The sequence below is a fragment of the Vidua chalybeata genome, chromosome 9 (assembly GCF_026979565.1).
Source record: "Vidua chalybeata isolate OUT-0048 chromosome 9, bVidCha1 merged haplotype, whole genome shotgun sequence".
Lineage (NCBI taxonomy): Eukaryota > Metazoa > Chordata > Aves > Passeriformes > Viduidae > Vidua > Vidua chalybeata.
The window spans coordinates 15,721,062-15,735,898 of record NC_071538.1 but is presented as its reverse complement, the minus strand read 5'-3'; the positions used below and the strand labels follow the sequence as shown (position 1 = coordinate 15,735,898).

The 14,837-nt window shown below is 52.8% G+C and overlaps 1 protein-coding gene and 1 long non-coding RNA gene across 5 annotated transcripts; one reads left to right on the top strand and one right to left on the bottom strand.

The window, feature by feature from the left end:
• On the bottom strand, positions 1–13,893 carry ELOVL1 (ELOVL fatty acid elongase 1). Of its 3 annotated transcripts, none has more exons than XM_053950864.1 (8): positions 13,827–13,893; positions 3,707–3,768; positions 3,093–3,283; positions 2,851–2,931; positions 2,587–2,643; positions 2,148–2,253; positions 1,858–1,994; positions 1–1,462 (listed from the first exon to the last, which is right to left on the bottom strand). In XM_053950864.1, the coding sequence occupies exons 2-8, from the start codon at positions 3,750–3,752 to the stop codon at positions 1,208–1,210; spliced, it is 873 nt and encodes a 290-aa protein (XP_053806839.1). In that variant the 5' UTR covers positions 3,753–3,768; positions 13,827–13,893; the 3' UTR covers positions 1–1,207. The 3 variants fall into 3 exon arrangements, with proteins under 3 accessions (XP_053806839.1, XP_053806843.1, XP_053806844.1); XM_053950868.1 differs by lacking the exon at positions 13,827–13,893 and adding an exon at positions 12,802–12,868; XM_053950869.1 differs by lacking the exon at positions 13,827–13,893 and adding an exon at positions 12,721–12,740.
• Positions 13,269–14,482, top strand: LOC128792436 (uncharacterized). Of its 2 annotated transcripts, none has more exons than XR_008432411.1 (2): positions 13,269–13,516; positions 14,216–14,482. It is a non-coding gene; the product is annotated as an uncharacterized LOC128792436 (long non-coding RNA). The 2 variants fall into 2 exon arrangements; XR_008432412.1 differs by lacking the exon at positions 13,269–13,516 and adding an exon at positions 14,010–14,058.
• The last annotated feature ends 355 nt before the right edge of the window (positions 14,483–14,837 follow it).

Below are 14,837 nucleotides of genomic sequence, written 5' to 3'. Positions count from 1 at the left end.
TTTCTCCTTCTGTTTGTTTATTTGTGATAGAAGAGCAGCCCAATCTGACAGGGCCTGGCTCCTTCACCTCGTCCTCGAGGCCATCAGCATGTTTTGGTTACAATCAGAGCAGGTGACAGGCACCAGGCCAGGAGAGCTGCTGCACTGCCCTGCTGAAGGGCAGAGCACATCTTCATGCAGGCCCAGTCAGATCCAGAGGCAAAAGGTGCTCACTCTTGCACCACAGCCGAGCACATTTAAAACCACCCTTTACTGTGCTCAGGCTATGCCAGAGCAGGGCTGGATCCAAGCAGGAGAGCCCAGGAGCTGATTTTAGGGGCACTTATTGCTCAAGTCTTGAATTTACAGGAATGGAAGTGGTCCAAGACTAGGCTGTGCTTGGTCTCCCCCACTCTGGAGCAAGCCACCAGCTGCCATAGAGGATCAGGTAAGTGTGGCTTAAGCACACACTGAGCACCCAGCCCAGGCACAAGAACGGCAAGGCAACCTGGGCTTATCACATGGGGGAAGCCTTTTCAGGCTGTCACAGCCCCTGCTATGTACTAGGCACAGGGCATGGGTACCGTACTGGGCAGGTCTGGGCCCTTTAAGTCCCATAAGTACTGCCCCTACGTTCTCCACAGACACCTGGGCACAGATATGCCAGGGCAGGACTCCCAAGCTGGGCACACAGGGACCAGAAGGGACATGCAGCACTGTGGCATGGAACAAAGTGGCACAAGGCATCGTAGAGCGGGAGCACTCACACATGAGCTGGCAGTAACAAGCAGCCATGGATGAATCTGCTCATCCACACAAGCTCTTGTGAGACACGGAAGAGGAGAGGGCACCAGGACAGGAAGCGGTCTCTTCTTTTGGTCCTACTCAGAAGGAAATGGCCCCTAGGCAGAAGAGCCAGATGTAGGCACTTGGGGAAAGTTCCTTTGGAAACACTGGAATGGGACTGCAGCCCCACAGCTGTGATGCAGGCAGCTGCCTCTCTGCTCAGCAACACTGAGAAACAGCACAAGCCCTCCCAGGAGCAGAAGTGGCCCATGGCTGCTCAGAGCAGAGGGGCTGAGCATGCAGACAGGGGACAGCAGGACTGGGCACAGGGGTACAACAGTCTGTAGGCACTTGACTTGGCTAGTGGCACCCAGGAGCAGAGGGACAGGTCCCAGCTGCCTCTGCCCCGGGGCTCTCATTGGCTCTGGGAGCACTTTACCCTCTAGTTGGCTTTGACTTTGCCATTGGTGACAGTGCCATTTTCGTGGATGCTGCTACCATTGTGCTGGGCTGCTTGTTGAGCCACCCTGGGCAACCGTTTGCCCTTGGTGTAGGACTGGTACCAAAAGTTGGAGAAGAGGATGAAGAAGATGGTCCCATAAATCCAGATAAGGTGAATGAAGATGGGGAACTGGTATTGGCAGTTGGGCATGAAGTAATACTGGGAGATGTGGACGGAGACAATCACAAACTGTGCCTGGGAGCAAGGCAGAGTAAGAACAAGTTATTCATGGGAGCAGGGTCAGGGAACCCACTAGAGACCTTATTTTTAAATGCAACACCTAGACTCCTTTCCCAGTATGAAGCAAAGGTCCTTATGGTGAGGCACTCAGCAGCAGCTGGAAAAGGCAGGCACAAGTCCAGAGCAGCATATGCCTCTCACCCTCCCAACATGGCTGCAGCCTAGGAACTGAACAGCACCCACACCCCAGCCAGGCTGGTAGGGCTATCAGAGGCCCACAGTGGGGCAGAGCTGCTAAAAACCCAGAGCAATATGCTACAGAGGAGACAACTGCTGCTGGCTGCCCCTTTCAAAGGTACAAGGGCTGGCCTGCCCTTCACATCAGGCACGTGGTCTGCTCTCAGACTCACCAGCTGGATGGCTGTGATGTGCTTCTTCCACCACAAGTACTTCTGAAAGGCAGGTCCTGCTGCTGACAGCCCATAGTAGAAATACATGACAACATGCACCATGGAATTGATCATAGCATGGAATGAGCCCATTCCCCCTGTTAAAATAGATTTTCCTTCATGTAAGTCGATACTCCACAGCAATCAGCACTACACAGAGCTGCTAAGAGCACAGCAGGGCCAAAAACCCCTTCTCAGCATGCTGGGGTAACCCTACCCAATCCATGAACCCAGACAAGTTGCCATCTTACCTGGACCAAACTTTGCTCCCCACCACCAGCTCCATGGCAGAACAGAGTGGTGGAAAAGGTGCAGGAATGTGACCTGTTCATTCTTCTTCCGCAGGACAAAGATCACCTGCAATGAAAGCCCAACAGCATTAAGGACCTGCAGCCCCAGGAGCAGCTAGAGCAAGCTGGGCGACTAATTCAGTGTGTGATCTCAATGATGCTTCCCTCCCTCCCCCGCCACTCAATTGTCATCACCCATTAGGTCACCCCACAGCTTCCAGAGCTGTAGCATGTAAAGAGACCCCTCAGCACTAATATTCCAGGGTGGGCTCCTTGGCAGTAATGCCAGACAGAAGCACTACCAGGTCAGACTGGAAGGGTTGCAAAAGCACCTACCCCAAATACACTGGGCTCAACTTCCTACCCAGCAAGTGGTGACAAGGCCTTCTCAGTAACTCACCGTGTCTGTCAGTTCAATGAACTTGGAGAAAACAAAGAGCCAAGCAACACTGACCATCTGTAAGAGAACGTGTTAACATTAGAGACCTGCCTCATCCTGAACAAGCCCATTGAGTGAAGGGCCTCATCCAGTTACCCTGGCATGAAACCAAGGCCGAGAGACTGCACATACTCTGCCTCAGGAAAGGCAGGAGCTGTGACCCTGCCATCCAAACAGAAGCACTAAAGGCCATCCCAACTTATCAGGAGAGGGATGAGAACTCACCCTGAGGGCCTTGGGGTCCTGTGAGAAGTCCACAGGGTCACATCGCCAGGTGTACCCAGTGAGCCACCCTGCCATCAGGAACTGCAACAAGAGCATCATCAGGGTGAGGCCTAACACATCACCCACTGCACGTCAAGCTCTGCACAGAAGGGCAGGGAACAGCCAGGAAAAGGGCTCCCCATCACCCACACAGCCTGCACACGCTGCTTTACACATGCCCGACCAAGCTACCGACAACTCACCTCATAGACTATATAAAGGGAGAGTCCCACCAGAAAGAAGTTGTATAGCACCATGAACTTCTTCAGGTTTAGAGGCTTCCTGTTGGCCATTAGCCGGGGACCCAAGGATAGGACAAAGTAGACATATCCCAGAAGGATGCCCATCACAAGGAATGGGGACTGCATCAGTGGATAATCAGCGATGCGGGGGTCTGCAGAAAGAGCCACAGTGCAGAGCAGTTAGCATCCTCACCCCAACCTGCTGCCAGCAGTGCTACTGCCACAGTGGAGGCAAGGGCACGGCAATCCTGTTCTAGGACATGAGTGCAAGTAGGGAAGCAGTCTGGAAGCAGAGGCTGGTGAAGTCAGCCAGACTCAGCACAGTATAGCTGGAAGCCATGCTGCAGGGCAGCCTGGAGATCACAAGTGCCCCAAAAAAATTTTCACAGGCACTGATGCAAGACGGCCTCATAACAGGCAGCACAAAAACCCCAGAGTTGCATCTGTGTAAGGGCAAAGGCAGGATGCAGTTCGACCAAGGGATGCTTCAGGGATGACAGACCACCCCCCAATGCCTCTGGCAGTAAAGCACGTAGTGCTACTTGTCTGACAGCTGGGCAGAGCCAAACACTGACCTGCTTTCTTCATGAAGTCCTGATACATAGTCACAATCCCCTCCATGGTGGTGGCAGTGTCTCTGTGGAAAGAGGCAGGGAAGATCAAGCAGCCATTTTCCCAGGAGGGCAGCCTACAGAGCATAGCCCTGCAGATCAGTAAACTCCAAGCCCAATTTCAGAGAAACAGTCATGTATCTGGCCAGTGTTGCTTTCAGCTGATCATACACCAGAATTCACTTTCCAACTGAGCCACAGGCCTCCTCATTTCTCACAGAGCCTGGCTCTGTTTCCCCAGCTCTGCTGGGAACCCCATCATCAAATGCCAGCAGTCCTTCCAAGGCAAGAACCCAACATTTCAAGCCAGCTAGGAAAGCTTCCAATCTCAGCACTGTATCTCCAAGCTCCTTAATCTTGCTCCTGCTGTAAAAGCTCAAGCATTATCCTCCACAAGCACCATGACATTGGCAGCACACTTCTCTGACCCTGGAGCAGAGATGCAGGTCTGGCCCACACTCTCCACAGTGCAGTGCCTTTACGGTCAGCTTTGGGCTCCTGCCAGCTGATTCCCACCACAGAAACAGCACACCATCACTGGCAGAGCCATTACATGAGGAAGGAAATCCATGCGTTCAGAAACAACCATCAGTTTCTGTTGTCAAAGTTCCTGGTTTCACATCCTTGCACAAAACCCTCTGGACAAGAAACTACTACCACATAACCTAGTACCTCAGAGGCCAGGTGCATCCTGCTTGGCAATGGCATTTCCACTCCCCTTCCAGACAAGAGAAAGCCATACGATGCAAAGCTGCAAGGAGAAGGACTGGCACTCCCCACACCTGCTCAGCCTCAGTATGAGCACACACCAGAAACTGATCTGGGCAGATGCTCTCCAGAAAAGCAGGAAGGGCCCAGGCTCTTTCTGCTGCAAGTCTGAAACATCCTCACCCATCCTGTGTGCTCCCCAACCTCTCCCCAACCCACAGGACACCAGAGCAGCAGGATGGGAGGCAGAGCATAGGCCCAGCCTCACCTGACTCATCCATCTGCGAGGGGGGGGGCATTCCCCACAGCTGCTACCAGACACTCCACCTATCCCTTCCCTCCAAGAAGGTGCACAGGAGTCACTGCCCACGCATGGCCTGGGGAAATGGGTCCCCAGCCCAGTTTCCCCAGGAGGTATATTGCTGCCACCACCAGGAAGCACATGGCCTCTTCCAGACCATCAGCCAGGAGACTGAAGCCAGAGTACCCTTCTTCCCAGTAAGGTCCCTAAGTACTCAGCAGCCACTGCTACCTTAAGCCCTCACCTGCCAACACCAGCACTGCTCCTTCAGCTTCACAGCAAGAGGAAAAACTCAATGTCATCTTTGCTGTAAGGCAGGATGGCAGCAGACTCTTCCTGTGCAGAGCTACCAGGCACCTCCATGGCAGGCTTTGTCAGCAGTAATCTTCAGGGGGGCCTGGCACACACCATTCTGGCTCACCATTCCCTACAAATCAGTTTAGTGCAGCAGCAGTGCTGGCTCTGTGCCTGCCCAGTCATACCCTCTGCATTCCTCCAGACTGGGGAGTGCCACCTAACCTCTTTGCAAGAGCAGCAGAGCTCCAGAGCAAGCCTGCACAGCCATGCAGCCCAACGACAGAGCCCAAGAAGTTTTGCTGTGTTTCAGAAAGCACAGAAGGTGGTTCCTTGTGCCATTTTGGAGGCAGATGGAGCAACGGGGCAAAGCCCACTTAGGACTGATACCCCCACATATAAGGGGCACCTCATCAGCAAAATACACATTCACCCTCCCAAGCAAGGTTTCAAAGGGTTTAATAGCAAGTAATACTCACTTGTAGTACCACTGTGATGCAAGTAATATTTAAGGTTCTGGGCACTGCCAAGATAATCCACTCACCATGTGCAGCAAAGGCTGGCTAAAAGTGTAGCAGGAACTATTGTGTTCTTAAGAGACACTCAAGGCTCAGCTGTGGGAAATACAGTAAGCACAAGTCTGGAAAGCTGCTGAGCTTTATGTTGCTTTAATGGCTAAGAGCAAGCTCCAAACTTGTCTGTCTAGTTTCAGCTTTCAACCACTACATCCAGCTACACCTTTATTTACTAGATTGAGGAGCCCTCAAGAGTCAGCTCCCAGCAGAGGCACCTGACTATTCAAGGTCTGTGTTTATCTTATCAAAGTGAATGAGTCAGCCTTACTACAGGTCCAGGGAAGAGACAAAAATCCTGCTGAGTACTTGCCTATTTTGAGCAGGCAAGGATGAGAAGAGAATGTCAGCTGTCTTTGAGCTCAAAGCTCCATCTCACACTGCAGAAACACACTTCAGCTCAGACACTACGGATCACTTCCCTGACCCCGGGCCAAAGCCTCCAGTACCAGTGGCCAACTAGGACCCCAGCTCAAAACAATTCAGGGTCCATAACAACTATTCCCCCAGGCAGTGGCAGAAGCCCATTTCAAACCAGGACTAGCACAGAAGTCCCCACCAGTGTGAACAGTAACAAGTCTGTCTTATTGTTGTTTTGTGAAGCACCTCCAACACTCCTACAGCCACACATGGCACAGGAAGTTGTCCTGAACACAGGCTCTGGGCAAGCACCAAGACATCTACCAAGACAGAAATAGTAGAATTATGCTACAGACCCTTATGGAAAGGACCTATAAGTTTTCCTCGGTTTCTCTAGGCAGAACAACATCCTGCTAAATTAAGCTAACAGAGCAACCACATCTTCAGGGAAACCCTTGAAGTCTTCAGGTCTTCAGAAGACCTGGCATCTGTCCCCACTGGCATGCTACATCATCCTTCATCAAAGTGGCCAAAGTATGCCTTGCTCAGTGAGCAGATGCAGGTATGTCTTGCCCTCCTCTGTCCCTTAAGGGGCAGCCACTGGCCTTGGGGTGTTGACAGTTGAGCAGCAAAGTGGGAGTTGTAGGGCAGGCCCAAGAGTTATCTTCACTGCTCCATGCCAGCCTTTCTGCTGCAGGCAAGGGTTTTCCAGCACAGAGCACCAACTGTCCAGGAACCTGAGGTCTCCTCTGTGCACAACACCCCTCCACACTTTGAGAGGGGTTCACTGTCCAGACAGGCATTGGCTCTTACTGCACTCCACACTACACTGCACATCACATGCTGCAGGTGTTCACAGCTCAGTGGTTGGATCTGTCCTCTCCACACATGGGGGACATTTACTTTCCTCCAACTCCTCCTAAATCCTGACCTTCTTAAGCAAGGAGTTGGGAAGAGATGCAGAACCCAAAGCTGAGCCTTGAACAGCTGAAGAGAAATCAAGCAAATAGGTCCAAGCATCCCAAATAAGCAGGAACCCTAGGGGCCCAAACACACCCTTGATGATACAGAGAAACCTTGCAACACATGTCCTATCTCTCAGCAACAGCGAGTCACTTCCCCATGTCAGAGAAAAAGTTCCCACTATTTGCAAACTAGAGTATCAGGCCACAATCTGCTCCAGTAACCAACATCAAGGATTAAATACTTGCTTACACCAAGCAATGTGTAGCCTGCATATTTCCAGCAAGCTATACAGCTAATTAGTGCAACTTCAGCAACAACAGCAAGGCCTTTTATGACCAGCCCCAGTCAGACCACAGCACTGTCAGAACCATGACACTGACAGAGACCAGAGCTCAAGCCAGTTAGTTTTGTTAACAGCCTTGCAGGACACACATCTCCCGACACAACAACTATCTGCAAGCAACAGACTCTGCCCTAGACATTGAACACTCCTACTCCTCAGCATTCAGGTCAGAAATCAGTCCTGTAATAAGTGAAAAAGCAAACACCCTCATCTCCCCACTAGTTTAATTAAAGGCAGCACCAAAACCATCTGGTAGGTGGCCACAGAGCTGCCACCCCAGGGAGAGCTGGCAGAAGGCCCTTGCTGAACTGGCTAAAGCAGGCCTGGCCCTGTGGGGCTTCCAAGGGAGTAGCAGCCCTCAAAGGTCAGGAGATAATCAGTTGGCCAGACGTGAAACTAACTCGCATCCCTGACCTACAAGCTGGCAACAAGGCTTGCTGCCTGATGCAGCTTTGATCTCCACCACCTCTCAGGAAGAGGCATCTTCCTCCCCCACCTCCCCACCATAGCACCTACTCAATTGCCTGGCATTCCAGAAAGTCACCATGAGGTCCAGCAAAGCCTGCACACAGCCCCATGTGCCCATGAACTATATTTCCCTGCAGAAGAGTGGAACTGATCAAGCCAGCCACAGACAGGGGTGTGTACTGCACACACAAGGGCTGGCACCGCAAAACGTCACCACCAAGAGCTGACAGCCACAGCTCCAGCAGCTTTCCTCAGCTTATGCACAAGTGAGTCCAGCAAGATGAGGAGCATGAAACTTTATCTTCCCCAAACAACACACAGGCAGCAAGGCAGCCAGAGCAAGACAAGAGAGAGAAGGAGCCCAGCCAGCAATAAGCTGCAAACCCCTGTTTTCTATCAACTCTGCAGTGGGATTTCTCCAAGACTGAAGTGTACAGTGAAGCACAGGAAACTGAATTTCGATCTCCACTGTCTGCTGCTCTGTGCCCAGTGAGAGGGAGAGGGGCTTGTAACCAGGCAGTATACACTTATTTCACACACAGCATCTCCTAACACCAGCTCAAATACATGCAGCAGAGGCCACTCAACAGGAGAGCTGTATTCAAGTACACTTGCATTCCTAGTAATAATTTCAGCCATTCACTGAAGACTCAAGATTGCATAGTCCACGTGCTTCCAAAGTAAAGTTTTTTTCTCAAAAGAAATCAGTATAAAGACATGCCTGTCACCAGCTCACCAGCCACAGAGGACAAGTCTAGCAGGACCACCAGAGCTTCTGTGTTTTAAGTGCAGAAAGCCATACCAACAGACACAGGCAGTAAAGCAACTCTGCTAGCCTGGCACCTCAGCTCTGAGGACTTGGGGCAAACTCTGATTGAAATTTGAGAACAACCTGTCCCAGAACTCCATTCACAACCTAACTACAAAGACTGCAAGGAAACTTTATGCTAGCACCACCAGGGAAGTTTTCCTATTTGAATACTATCCACTGGTCACTTCCTCTGGCTCACCTACTTCATGCTGAGTGTCAAAGGACATGGCCAACAACCTGGTACTGTATGTTCCACATCAGCATATTCTGAAGTCAGTACAGGAGGCACTGTGAGACATAAGGGATGCAAACTCTCAAAATTGTGATATGTAACAGCTCTTGCAAGAGCTGCCATTGCAACCAGTGTGGGAATCACACTGGCAGGATCCAAGTGGCAGGAAGTGCCCTGCCTGAAGTTGAGCAGTTTCCTCATCCTCACAAAGTGTGTGTTAATACCCTACCACTCTCTCACACAGTGGCTGTAAAACCCTGAGGCTTTGGATAGCATCCTACAAACAGAATAAGCTCTCCTCTTCCCATACTCACTGGAAGCAGGGAAAGCAAGAGGAGACACCCAGATTAGCAGGAAAGCTCTGACTGACAGTCAGTGTGGCACCTCACAAGCTTTCAGGGAAAGGGGGACACCCATTGCAATAGGGTCTGGTAACCTTGAACAAAAATCAAGGCAAATAGTCAGACTTCAAGGTCCCACAAGAGCATACCTTGCATTAAGAGGTTTAATATGCACAGCATACTTTTTTCAGGGGCAGCAACTCCCCAGGCTGTTAAGAGTAGGTTTACTCCTTATCACAGTCAAAACTGGTGGCTGCATATTCAGAGAATAGATATCAGTAGAGATGAGAGCAGATGAGATGCGGAAAAAAAAAAAAACAAAACAGAAAAGGCAACATTAGGCAAAAAATCTGACATAGCAAGGAGCAAAGAAGTGAAGGGAAAAAATAAACAATATGAGATAGCAACAGAAGTGGAAAATGAGGTATTTCCTTTCTGAACTAACCATATTGATCTGTGTCACTCCCTCATACAGCACCAGGTGAAGGGGGAAGGTAGAGATGGTTGAGCTCCCTCTCTGAAGTGAAGGCACCCAGCAGCCCCCCAGAGTGCACAGAGCACTCTCACGAAGGACAGAACTAAGCAGGTGACAGGAGGGCAGGCTAGGCCAACTTCTAACACCTGCATCCAAAATCAGGTCAAGCCTTCTAAAGCCACCTAACAAAGAAACAGAGCACCCCTATCTAGAGGTGGGACAGGCTGTACCACAGCACTCATCTCTGGTTTTAATCACTATGCAAATGCCTCAATACAAGGCTTCACCTCTGTTCTCACAGCCCTGGCTGTAATCATGACACAGTAATGATTAGTGTGCTCTGCCCCATTCAGGCCTGTGCATTAATTAGACAGGTACATCAAGACAAGATGGACATTAAAATCTACAAAGCAAGATGCAGAAAGGAAAGACTCACAAATTCCCTCCAACAGCTTTATTTGGATTATTCAAGAAGCCCAGGTATGAACCCAGAGCCACTTGTCAATGAGACAAGGGGCCACTGCCTGGAATTTACCAAGACACCAGCTTTGGGTCCTGTACCCTCCACACCAAGAAGGCAGCGCAGTCACACAGTCTTCTAACAAGAGAGCAGGATGCTCTCTGACAGCATGAAGATGTCATACTCCAGTAGCACAGTACATGCACCTAGAACCCAACATGCCTGAGGCTTAATGGTGATCACATTCAAGGAGGTTCATAGCCTTCCAAGCACAAGGAAAGTGAAGTATGAAGCCTGGCTATATCAACACAGGTGTAGATTGACCACTCAAAGTCAGTGCACTTGCTTCTACTGCTGTACAGACAGGGAAAGCCTCCTAGGGTTAAGTAGAAGCAGCATGAGTTATAAAATCTGTGTGTGCACAGAGCAAATCCTAAACTATGAGAACAAGCTAGCTGATCTGACCCACAGGGTAAGAGCACACCTTGCAACAAAGCTAAAGAACTTGCTGCCAGTGACAGCTCACCACCCCAACCCATCCCAGCGCAAAGAATTGACTCTGTGACACACTAAATCAAGAAACATCAGACCCAGTTACCACCTCCACCATCCTCAAGCTACTAAAGGCTCAGATTGCAGACAACAGCCTGATGGGGAATAGGCTGTGGCAGCTGCAACTTGTCATCTCTGAGCAACAGCAGCCCCATAACTCCTGCAGGGAAGAGTCCTGGCTCCTGGGGACCGTCTCCTCCCTATAAGAGCCCAAGTTGCCTCACCTGTTTGACTGGCAAGAACCAGATTTTCCAGCCCAAGTACTCCCACCATTTGACAGCCAGTAGGACATACACTACCAGAAGTCCAATACAAAAGCACAGAAACACAGAGCATCTCTTGAGCCATCACAGGCACTCCTCCCAGTATCCCTTGTAAGCATCTCAGGCAGAGTGTTCACTATGCTGCAACCCCCAGCAGAAAAGAAGAGAGCATTCACCTGTAACATTTAAGGAAAGCACCCAGTCAAGCACCTGCCCCTGATACCAGCTTCAGAAGTTCCTCAGGATCCAAAGCTTTTCTCCATTGAGAGAGAAAGGAGACACTATGCACCTTCAACAAGTGCCCTTATTTTTTATCTCTAACATATGGTACAAGACACCTCTCGGCCAGAATGAGCTTTTACTCCCAAGTCTCAGTTTTAACAGTACTTTCATAGTACACTGCTTCTCTGAAGGACCACATATTCCCCCCCCCCATCAATGGACTTTCAGGAAACAAAAATAAGAATACAACATAAGGCAGGACCACAGAGGCCCAGGCTGTGTGGGTGGCACAGCTTAATCCCTGCAGCAAGATGTAGCAAGTAGATGCTGCAACTGGCATCTTGCTGTTTCTCATAGGAACAGGCTGGTAGCAGCAGCTCACACCCATGAACTAGAGGGTCTTCCTAGGAAAGAGATAAGGCACAACAGTCTCAACCAAGCCTCAAGGGCTCAGCCAGCTGTTTGACTCTAAACTACCCTCAAGAAGCTGCCCAGCAGGTCTGGTGGGAAGGTCAGCTCCATCCTGCTAGGAATCTGCCCTGGCTGCATTCTGGTAGAAGAGAAGGTGGTCAATTTGGGACAGCACAGCAGGATGGATGCACTGCTGCACAGGCAATCCTGGCCTCCAGGAGGGGAAGACATGCTCTGAGGAAATGCACTAGCAGGTAAAGCACCCAGTGTTATCCCATGCTGCCTACTGAGCATAGGAAGGGGTATTCACCCCACTTTTCCCTCCCTGCCTTTAGGACTTCAGAACCAACATGATCAGTCACAGGGAAAGCACCTGACAGCCCCTCTGCAGGCAGCAGCCCAGGCACTGAGGCATAGACTGCCACCCCCAAAGCTTAGCCTCTTGTTGCAATGCCTATTTATGCTGGCTCATTTAGTCTGTTACAACGTAAAAATAAGTAGCTTTCCCAGCTTCCCCTTCGTTACAACAGAGGAACTGGCGCACGTAAAGAAATCTACAGACCAAGCCCTGTATTGCCAGTGGTTATCGAGCCCACAGTGGTCCACGAAGCACAGACCCCTGTGAACGACCACACCAGTGTCAGGTCAGCCCAAGGCCAGGCAACTGCTGCCACCAGAGGGGTGACAGTGACCTCCTCCTCCTCCTGCCACCGCGTTCCAGAGCGAGGGCCAGCGGGAGGCCAAGCACCTACACGAGCCGGCACTCAAAGCTGACATTGTGTCGCAGCAGCGGGGGAGGCCTGGTACTGCCACCCTGCCCGGAGGAGGAGGGAAGAGCCATCTGAATGGTTACATTGATGCCGACGGCTGGGTAAAAGAAAGCTCCCCGGCCGCCGGGGGCTGCTCGCACCCCACTGCAGAGAAGCCCCAGGAGACCACAGCCCTCGGCTGCTCAGCGTGCCCACGGTAGGAGCCGAGTAGCACCCCGCTCAGCCTTGCTGCCACCCCTGCGAGTCCCTCTGGCAAAGGCCCCGGCCCCGCTGCCGCCGGAGGGAGCGCCAGGTCCCCCCCGCCCCGGCGGTTCCCGGCCCGGGTGTGGCGCGGACGGGCCCGGAAGCGGGGCCTGCGCGGCTGGGAAGGGCCGCAGCGGGCCCGGAGAGGCCCCGCGCCGCCGCCGCGATGTGTAGGGGTTGGGGCACCTTTCAGCGAGCCCGCAGGGCTGCTCCGCTGCCTGTGGAGCTGGGACAATCCCGCCAAAACGCTAACAGGGCGATGCCGACCTCGTTCCTGAGGCTGCGCAGCCACCGGTCCCTGAGCCGCGAAGCAGGCGAACCCTGGGCTCGGGCCACCGGCCAGCAGTGGGGAGGCAGCCCCGTCACGGCCGGGACCCAGCGCGGCCTCTGGCAGAGGCCTGCCGGGGCGGAGGCCGGTGTTTGTGCCACGGCACACAGCGTGGAGGGTCAGTCCTTCCCCCCGGCCGACCGGGAAAACAGCCCAGCCTCGCACAGAGGGACCGGCTCTGCCCCGAAGGAGAGCAGCCGACTGCGGAGGGGACTCGCACCCTTCTCTGGCACCATGGGTGCACTGAGGCAGCGGCACCAGGCTGTGAGCCAAGGAGCACTACAGCTTCTCACAGGACTCTGTTGCTTTTGAGAACAAAAGAAAAACAACCAAAAAAACACTTCAACAACTCAACTCGGACTTCACTTGTGTCCCTCTGTCTGACACGGGCAGGTTTGCACACCGGTGGACTTGCCACACGGTACCGCGGGTTCCCCCCTTACCGGGGGGGTGACAGCCTCTACAGCCGCACCCAGCGTGATCACCCACCAAGAGCACGTCACAGTGTCACAACACCCATCCCACCCATCAGGCCACGGCCTCCCCACCCCTGTGGTGAGGAGACACCACAGACCTCCTCCCATGACCGTGAGCATCCCAGGTGACGGGAACATGGACGTACACGCACACCTCCTCCAGCAAGCTAGTTAACAGGTACCAAGCCAGCACATGGCTTCCCCGGGGCAGGACTCACCATTCCTGGCAGCAAAGCTTAACCCCCAAAGCAGCTAAACCCTGCTAAGGCCTCCTCAGCACCCTCCGGCTCTGCAACCACCTTCCGAAGCCCCCTCAGCACACCCCAACGACCTGCCTCGACCCTCCACTAGCCTCGGACACCGCCATCCAAACTCCCCCCTCGCAAACATCCCAAATGATCGCTAGAACAGACCAGACATCCCCTGCCCGCCCACCGCCAGGCAAGAACGGGCCCCACGCCCTCCACCCCACAGCCACCTGCACTCACCGCCAGCCGCACCCCACTCTGCCGCCGCCACGGCCGCCCCCGCCATTAAAGCGGGAAGCCCCGCCCCTCCACCGCTGCCGATTGGCAGAAAGTGCAGAGTTCCGCCCCCGGGAGAGTGGCGGCCAATCAGCGCGTCCGCCGCGTCCCGCCCGTTCCGTGGCCACGCCCACCGCGGCGGGGCTTGAGAGGCCGGGCGGGCGCTGCCTGCGGGGCTGCGCGCTGTGAGGGGAAGGTGGGAAATGGCTGGGAAAGGATGCGGGTTGCGGCAGGGTCAGCGAGCGGGGCGGAGGGCTGGCTCGAGGGTGGTGGTGACGGTACGAGGGAGACCCGTACAGGTTCATAAACTTGCAGCACATAGGCTTTTTTTCCCCTTCGTGACGCCGCAACAGGCGCCGCGAGCTTTCGGAGACACCGGACAGAACCCGGAGACGCCGACTCTGACCGCGTGCAGTTTCCAGAGTGTTTCCATCCTGTGGCGCCTCCGCAGCCATGCCAATCTACATCCTAAAAAGTGGCCGGGACTTGACTCGCGCTCGTCTGGTCTGAAGGCGTTTTCAGAACTCACTATTCTAATTGTTAGGAATCATCTTCTCATTTCCAGCTTAATTTGATGCACGGCTGGTTAATAAACATTTGTTCCTGTGCCAGCATTGTAATTTATCTCACCACGGTCCTGCCTTGGTGTTCATGCTACAGTGTGTTTGTAGACTGCAATCATCTCCCTCTCAGCCATTACAGGGAAGACTAAATAAGTTTTTCCAGCATTTTCTTACTAGTCTGCCTGTTGCTGCACCTAATGCCATGGTAACTCTTTTTGCTGTACTGCTGTCACATTTCCTCTCCTGAAGATGGGTGACCACGAGCAGTTACAGACTTGTGCTCACCTAGTGAGAATTTCCCACCTGGATACAGGCAGGGCTGCATTTGCAGAGTCTCTTCTGGTGACTTTCTTGCCCTTTTTTGGTGGTACAGCATTCCTTTACTTTCCCCTACATTGTTAATGCACTACAA

Excerpts from the sequence above, each read along its gene's own strand:
- ELOVL1 (XM_053950864.1), bottom strand. The coding sequence starts at position 3,752 with ATGGAGGGGATTGTGACTATGTATCAGGACTTCATGAAGAAAGCAG. Across the intron at positions 2,932-3,092 it reads CCCTTTATATAGTCTATGAG|TTCCTGATGGCAGGGTGGCT; the intron begins GTGAGTTGTCGG and ends CTCTTGTTGCAG. Across the intron at positions 1,995-2,147 it reads GGGAGCAAAGTTTGGTCCAG|GGGGAATGGGCTCATTCCAT; the intron begins GTAAGATGGCAA and ends CTATTTTAACAG.